This window comes from Brassica napus, chromosome A1, assembly GCF_020379485.1.
Source record: "Brassica napus cultivar Da-Ae chromosome A1, Da-Ae, whole genome shotgun sequence".
Classification (NCBI taxonomy): Eukaryota; Viridiplantae; Streptophyta; class Magnoliopsida; order Brassicales; family Brassicaceae; genus Brassica; species Brassica napus.
The window spans coordinates 14,503,448-14,512,286 of record NC_063434.1 but is presented as its reverse complement, the minus strand read 5'-3'; the positions used below and the strand labels follow the sequence as shown (position 1 = coordinate 14,512,286).

General features: G+C 33.0%; 1 protein-coding gene across 1 annotated transcript; it reads left to right on the top strand.

Annotated features, from left to right (window-relative positions):
• The first annotated feature begins 4,693 nt into the window (after positions 1-4,693).
• On the top strand, positions 4,694-8,839 carry LOC106414275 (transmembrane protein DDB_G0273707/DDB_G0273361-like). The gene is made up of 5 exons (XM_013854957.3): positions 4,694-6,173; positions 7,279-7,412; positions 7,534-7,681; positions 8,385-8,491; positions 8,642-8,839. Exons 1-5 carry the CDS (start codon positions 5,831-5,833, stop codon positions 8,681-8,683), a joined length of 774 nt encoding a protein of 257 aa, XP_013710411.2. The 5' UTR covers positions 4,694-5,830; the 3' UTR covers positions 8,684-8,839.

Here is an 8,839-nt window from a genome sequence, read left to right as displayed (position 1 = left end):
ATCAGTTCGTCTACTGGTTCTATGAGACTGATTAAATCATAAACCAATCAAGACTGAAGAGAACAAGACCTTAGACAACTGATCCTGAGAGGTTAACCAACATACAGCAATTGGTTCTCATCAAAACATTGCTGAATCAAGAAGCTGAAGCTTACCAGTTTTACTCAACTAATTAAACTTGACTAGTTGTCTATCTTCAAGCTAACCACGAATTAACCTGATCAACACCACAAGAATCCATGGTTGGATTTATTCAGAATTTATCTCCAGTGTAGGCAAACCAACAAAACTTCTCACAGAAACTGATCCACAACCATCTTTCCAATCAAAATCAAAGGCTGAAGAACATGAGTGATTCTAAACTCTTGGACACCAAACCTTCAGCTCTTAACCACACCAGAACACACTGGATAAAGTCACAGGATGGTGAGAAAGGTTTGTCCATGCTCAATTATCTTCTCTGAATTTTTCAACTAGTTTTTCTCACAAATTTTTCTCTCTTCTTTCTCTCTTTCTCTCTGAATTTTTCTCTGGTTTTTCTTGCAGGTTATGAACGTCCAGAGGACAGAAGATGGTGTTTTATAACATAAGAAGTTGCTTCAGGTGAGAGTTTCACTCAGCACAAAGCAAGGCTGAGAAAGGACATGTGGAGAGCAGCTTCAGCACTTCCAACAGCAAGCTGCTGTCCTTTCCCTCCCAAGAAGAAAGTTGCAAGCAGCTGGTGACAATCATGTGACTGAATTAATGAGCAAGCAGGCAAGCAAGTAGGTGCAGGTCATGTGACCTAATTACTTAGGAAGCAAGTAGGCTAGAAGGTGCAAAGCATAAGACTGTTCAGAAATAATTTTCAGAGTTTTGTCGATAGTTTTTCGGACTGTTTCGACTAAATATTTTTCATCATTCGAATCTCGTCCTGCTCTGAATAAACTCGCCCAGCATGAATAAAAATCGACAATAATAATTAACACTCGACCAGAACCATCAAGAGATGGTTTTTCGACCAAAAGACAGCCCCGTCGAGATTAATTCACCGTGTCAATTTTTATTTAAATTCTGATCGATCAATCTTCAAACTGATCTTAAAAAAATTTCTCGACTAAAATTCTATCTGCTCGTAAGTGTTATTACACCCACGGTTCTTCCCATCCATATTGAACAACTGTCCCTATATCTTCATCAGCTCCACGTAAGTTTGCCCTAATTCTCACTTTCCAATATCCATAATTCACATCATTCAGCAGCAAAATATTGTGTGCTAAAATCGCCATATTCTCTTCTCAGGGTCTCACCTTGGTTCGAAGAACCCTCCTTCGTTTAGGTGTCCTGCTCTGATACCAATTGTAAAATTGAGATACAACGAAAGCACAAGGCACAAAGTAATTCCAAGAACTCTTCTATCTTTTATCAGAAATCCTTTACACAATCTCTTACAGATTTGTTTGATTCGAATTACACAACTCGACACGGATCGATTTCTAACACACCCAACTTGCTTGACTCAACACCTGTTGATCAAGTCTACCAATTCACTAAGCTATGAAACCCAAAAATCCTTTGTGTTTCTCTCTGAGAATTACAACGTGGAAGCTCTAACCCTAATCTTAGGTAAAACCACAATATATATTAAATAATCTTTTCCTATTATCTAATATAGCATCACCAAATCTTCCAATTTGTGATCTAATAACATTCCTTTAATGATTATTTCGTCAACTAAGTATATGGAAATATCACACACCTCCTCTTGATGTTTCGTTTTTATTCTCCGAAGCATGTGTCACGCATTACTCTCCATGTGTAACACATGTACACGAACCAAAACTCCACCACTGTAGCAACCTATCAAGCTCCAAGTTGACATCCTTCTCATTGGTCCACATCAATGAAGCTACTACCGTCTCTTAAGGAGCTTTATGAGAGGACCCACAAGAAAAAGATTAGGAAATTTGTAGATCCCATGTCTGAGTAAATCTACAACGACATGTTTGCTCGGATTGAAAAGTGCGAGACCCAACTGATCCAGAAGTTCCCCGATGAAATACCCGTCAGAATATCCACACCTGAAGTGGATAAGATTTATGAAGAGATACTAATTTACTATTATTATTATTATTATTATTATTATTATTATTATTATTATTATTATTATTATTATTATTATTATTATTATTATTATTATTATTCATTTAATCTAATATTTTATCACTAAATTAATCTTTTTTAAGGTGGTCCCTAAAAAAAGGAATGTACGTTGGGAATCGGTTCCATTAACGATGTCCCGAGGGTGACATCGTCTTATGGTCAGAGACAGGATAAATGAAACTTCTCAGCTGCGTTCTAAGTTAAGTGCGACGCCTTCTGATTTGAGCGCGACACAAGCTCAAATTGGATTCATTCGAAAGTTTTCTGGACGTTCAAGTGGATGGCAATCTGCAATTGGAGAGCATGTTGCAGGCGAGACGGGCGGGACTTGGGATTCCACAGCCACGACGCTCCGCAGAGGAGAACGGGGAGCTGGAGAGAAGGAGTCAAGAACGCAGCTGAACGCTCCGCCGAACCCCTAGCTAGTTTTTTTCCTTCTGCTTTTTATTGTATTATAAATTTGAAACTTAAATATTTATAAAATATTTTTGGATTTTTTTAATAGTTTTAGTAAAATACATTAATTTTAATATTTTATTAGTGAAAAGCCAAGAATCAAAGTAAATTCATAGCTAAGTTTACAACTATTTAACGAGAAAATACTCTTTATATCAACGTAAATTAAATGAGTAATTTACGTGGGAGTAGACCCAAGTTCCTCATAAAATATTACTTCGAAGTTACTACGACTGACACGCAAATTCGTCGTAAATTTTATGTGTCCTTTACGACAATTTCTTCCGTTTTTTTACGAGTAAATAGACGTCCTTAAATTACGTGTATATTACAACGAATATATTAATAGCCATTTTACGACGAAATGGATTCCACATAGCTTTACGACGATTTAGTGAGGAAAAATGGTTTATGGTGGACGATTAACGACGAAATGATTTTCGAGGTTATTTCGTCGTAAAGGGCCTTTTACGACGAATTAACTACGGTTTTGGTCGTCGTTAAGTATATGTTTTCTTGTAGTGTAAGTGTCTCTCTATAATTATGTGTTTTTCATCTTAAAAATAGCATTGCTTTAAAAGTTTCATTATAATACATATGTATGTATCTTTTTATCTTAATAATGTGTTTTTTCATTTTAAGAATTTTCATTGGTTTAAAAGTTGTTAAAATGTATAAGGATGAGTCTTTCCTCATAAAATTTGTAATTTTAAAAAATAAGTTGTCAAAATACCTAAAGATGTGTATTTTATCCATAGAAATTTCAAAGGTCATAACTTTTCATGATAACAAATGTCCTTTTATCTTAAAAATGACATTGTTTTAAAAATGTTGCAAAATATATAAGTATGTATATTTTCAGCTTAACAATATGTTTTTTCATTGCAATAGTTGTATTGGTTTAAAAGAAGTTAAAATATATTAGGATGTGTCTTTTTTTTTTGTCATTAACTTATACATATTGATACTGACTATGTGAACCAAACCGGTAGATCTTGATCCATGTGAACGGTGAAAGACGGTTGCTTCCTAACACTGTGGGCTATGCTATCCGTTTTTGTATTTTACGTCCTTGGTATATAGATAATTTCTGATTAGAATGTATATTTTCATCATAAAATTAGACTGCATGCAGTCTAATAGTATAATAATAATAAACAAAGCAGATCAAATTTTTATTTACAAAAACTGTTGAATGGAGAAGCTAAGGGTGGGCCGTACGCTTGAGTGTCTCATCCGCTTTTTGTCCGCCTCCCAATCAAGCTCTAAATATGAAAGTTAGCTTGCTTATTTTAATACCTTGGTTTACGACCTTGCAAGGCACTACATAAATTCTATTTTCTCTTTCTGTTTACTGCGGCTAGACTTTTCTTTTTGCGAGTGAACTTGAATCTAGATAACTGAGAGTTTGTTATTGAACAGTATTTTTTTTTTTGCGAGTGAACTCAGTATTTAGATAACTGAGAGCTTTTTTTTTTTTGTCAAATTGAGAGCTTATTATTGAACAGTATTTTGATTGATATGGGTTTGAAGGTACAAACCCAAAGACTTGGCCTTCTCTGCTTTGGGATCCACCTCTCTGCTTTACCCAAATTAGTGCCAATCCTATAATATTCATAATTAATTCTTCTTTCGGTCTACGGCAGTGAATTACTTTGTAAACTATATACGACAAAAGCAAAAAAAAAAGTTATGATGCGTGAAGAACAATTAATTGACCTTTTGAACCAGCAATCGAAGATTCGTTCCTCACTGAGGGAGGACAACAAATTTTAGGTTTATGCCAAAAATATGTCTATATTATCTGATAATATATTTTATTTTAATTGGTGTTCACGATTTGAAACATGGGACATGTGTATGCATGTGAAGGCGACAACTTACAAAATATAACGGAGACAAAAGTACAAATCTCTGGTTATTACATATTAAACGAACTCAAAATAACGAGGCGTAAGACTAATTTATGTATTATAGAAGGCACTATTGTTATCCAATGACCTTTCGACTGATGAAAGAGGCTCACATTTGAACCCCGTCCACCTCTTATATGGCCACTGCTTTTTTGGCATATTCACTTGCATCTATCATTTTAAAATTATAGAAAGCCATTCCTCCATTAATTACTACTATAATACATGTAGGTCCTTTTTCTTATTCAATTATATAATCAGTATAAATAATATCAACTGAACAAGTAGTTTGGTCGAAAAGGAAATAAAAATCCCGTCAGCATTTTAGTGGTTTTTGACGTGAGCGGCGAGATTTGCAGCGTCATTTACATGTGGAAAGAGGTTAAAGAATATAAACACAATTAGTTGGTATTGAAAAATCTAAATAAAAAGAAATGTACCAATATGTTTTTTGTACTGATTTTTTAGAACTCAGATAGATCTCAGCTAGTATTTCTTAAAACATTTTTATTCTCATTAATAGAACACTGTAGTAAATAAATAGTTTAGAGTAGTTCCAATGACAAGTGTTATATAGGGGATTCTTAATAATTAAAAAATTAAAATTAGAGAGAAAAAAAATTAATGAAATTTTTTAAAAAACCGGTCCTAAACTCTAAACGACATATGTCACTTAACTAAGCTTTTAATTGGTTTTGAAAAATTAAACATTATCAAATATTCTTATAATAATATTATTTTGTTTTATTTTAGAAACTGGTAGAGGTTGTAACTGATAATGTTGCTCTTATACAAACTTTCTTTTTCTCTTTTTTTACGTCAAAAGGCCATTCTATTACTCAAACTTGAAGTGGTCTAAGTAACCAAACCGGAATAAAACAACCAACAAAATGTAACCAAACCGGAATACAAACTTCATTTAACCAGAAAACATCGTTGATAAAAATGTAAAACTGCAATATATTAATACTATATATAAACTTAATTGTTCTAGTTCCATTCAATATTCGGTTGCCGTAATTTATTAATGTAAACAGTCCGTTTTATTATTTTGTGACCTCTGCATTATACAATAAATCCAACTTGTAAACTCATATATTCACATCACTAACACATATACATATATGCATAGACATGTATTTATATTTTTTTTTTTTATCAAAACATATATATAGTTAAATACACAAATCTGAGTGTTTGTAAAAGTCATTGTACACTAGTGTCTCCTCTCTCTCATCCTTTTGGTATAATTAGAAAGAGGGGACATGTTTTGAGTCTTTCTTGATATATTAATTTATATCAAAAGCCTCCCAACAACCATGGCTTTGCTTCCGGTGAAGCCTCTATCTTTCCACCGCTTTCAGGTTTTCCCCCGGCATCTTATTACTCCGGCTGTTTCAACTGTTCCGGGAATGGTTTCTGCCGGTTTCAAAAGCCATCATTTCGTAGGGCTCCCTTCTTATGATCTATGTATCCATGAATCTGTAAGGCATATGAGAAGCCTAAGGTCGTGGAGTAATCGTCGCCGAGTAAGCAGAACCGTCGGCGTGTCTATGCCGGTGGCTTCGGCTGAGGATTTACCGGCGGCTTCTTGGGATTCTTGGAAGCCCGATAAGACCACGGTGGCTCCGTCACTTAGTGACGTCATTTGGCCTGCAGCAGGTTAGTTTTTCTTATAAATATAAAAAGATTGTCACAAAAAAATGAAAATAATTGTTACACAGCAATTTTCTTTTGTCCGAAGACAAGGGAGGAGAGAGACAAACAGTGAGATCGTGTCTCTTCGAGCGACCAAGTAGCTATTGAAAATAACTGTTTGAGGTTGACCAGTTCTTGAATTTAGTAAGAAATAAGAATCGTAATTATTAATAGTTATTAATTAATTCGTTTTTTGTAGGGCAATTGTCAATAATAGCACCTTTTGAAGTTTATGTCTCAAAAATAGCACTAGAAGGAGAAAGTCACAAAAATGACATTCATTAAAGAGTAAAATATTTATAATACCCTTGATTTAAAATTAAATAAACAAACTAAAATAAATAAAAATAAAAATAAATAAAAATAAAAAAAAATAATTTTTTTTTATAGTTTCAGATTATATGTTTTCAGATTCGAAATTTTTATAATTTTTTTTAAAAAAAAAAATTCAATTTTTTTTTTATTTTTTTCAGATTTTATTTTTATAATTTAAAAATACTTTTTGAAACTATTTTTAAAATTTTTATTTTTTATTTTATTATTTATTATTTATAAAATTTTAAACCCTAATTCCAAAACCCAACCCCTTAACTCTAAACCCTAAGGTTTGAATTAATTAACCCTAGGGGTATAAGTGTACATTACCTCTTTAATGAAACCTATTTTTGTGACTTTGAGCCTTGAGTGCTACTTTGGGAACAAAAACTTGGTTTGGTGCTATTCTAGTCTTTTTCTCTTTTTTGTAGTTGTCAAAAAAATCTCATTTTCTTGGTAATTCGTATAATCTGTACACATAGAAACAAGATTGTTTGTGAATTATTAAAGATTATACGTATTATAAATAGTTATCGTCTATGCAAATCTTGAGAGGAGGCATATATTATTTAGTTGGTTTATATATATATTCGAACACGCATGCAAACGAAATTACTTGATAAATTATAGGTCACATAGCCGTCATGTATGTCTAACCTTGGATCTATGATCGCGTTGATGAATCAAATATATGTATGGATGTATTGAAAAAAATTAAAATGTTTTCTATTAATATTTTCTGGTACGAGAAAAGGAGCGTTTGCGGCTATGGCAATAATGGGAAGGATAGATCAAATGTTAAACCCTAAAGGGATCTCAATGTCGGTTGCACCACTTGGTGCCGTCTCTGCCATTCTCTTCACCACTCCTTCTGTACCTGCTGCTAGGGTAATTTTCGCATTTCTTTTCTTGCGATTGAAACGCTAGTTACGATAAACGTAACATAATATGCTAGCTACTATACTATTGATCAAAACGGTGATGGGTGGTGCATGTGTATTCATTTCAGAAATACAATATATTCGTGGCTCAAATAGGTTGTGCAGCCATTGGAGTATTGACTTTCTCCATCTTTGGGCCGGGTTGGCTCTCCCGCAGCATCGCACTAGCTGCTTCCATTGCATTTATGGTCATTGCTCGTGCTAGTCATCCTCCTGGTAATTGAATTATACCTTCTTCTTTTTAAATAATTTGGTATTTTTGAAAGTATATAAAATTTCCATTACTAAAATTTTGAATTTATTTAAACATCATAGCATTAAAACTTTTGAATTAATCATCATAGCATAAAAAGCATAAAAACTTTTACTTTGTTAATTTATGTTGAAAAGGTTAGAAATATGAGAAACAGATAGCGAACGGGAAAAATGTGAAATCTGGAATATCAAATCCCTTCCATTTCCAAACGATTTTTTTTATCCCAACTAAATCAAAATCAATAAAAAGAGTGGCAGTACATAGGAGATTTTGAATAGCGAAAATTTGTTTAATAGTTCCATCTACAAATTCTTAGTATTAGCCCGTTTTCAACCTTATGCTAGAAACATTTTATTCTAGAAACTAGTTTGAACTTCAATATCAATTCTTCGTTACATAAAAAAGCATGAATATGGCGTTAGAGTTCTATAACACGGAGATATACAAGTACGGCCTCGTGAATGAAGGAGATCAGTTCTATAAATTCCATTTTCTTGAATATATTATAAGATTTTCTTTCAATCTGTTCATACTTTTGTACGTTTCCTTATTGATTCATATTTCCTATGATTTATATATCTGAACTGAAATATAATTGATTATCTTCTTTTGACAAAGTATAATTGATTAATCTTTTCATATAATTTATATATCTGGAAACAGCGGCAAGTTTACCACTACTGTTCATAGACGGGGCAAAGTTACAAAAGTTAAACTTTTGGTACGTATTATTCCCCAGTGCAGCGGCTTGCATCCTCCTCTGCTTCCTCGTAAGGCTTGCCTAATTAATACATCTTCTCGTTTTCGTCTCCAATATATATATTTTAAAATTACTTTCTCATCTGTTTTCATAAACGAGTTAAGGATATTACTGTTTTCATGCTGTCAAAATATGTTACTGGATGTTTTAAACTTTGCAGCAAGAGATCGTGTGCTACTTGAAGAAAAACTTGAAATTTTGATGAATGGAAAAGGACGAAGTCAAGAGTGTTATATGCATGTATAGACACATTGGTGGAGGAGTTCATGTGCAGATTTTTTTATATATATTAGACGTTTATCGAAGATGGTCGACGTACACATACATTAAAAAAAAATATACGTACAAATTATACATA

Excerpts from the sequence above, each read along its gene's own strand:
- LOC106414275 (XM_013854957.3), top strand. The coding sequence starts at position 5,831 with ATGGCTTTGCTTCCGGTGAAGCCTCTATCTTTCCACCGCTTTCAGGTT. Across the intron at positions 6,174-7,278 it reads CGTCATTTGGCCTGCAGCAG|GAGCGTTTGCGGCTATGGCA; the intron begins GTTAGTTTTTCT and ends GTACGAGAAAAG. Across the intron at positions 7,682-8,384 it reads TCGTGCTAGTCATCCTCCTG|CGGCAAGTTTACCACTACTG; the intron begins GTAATTGAATTA and ends ATCTGGAAACAG.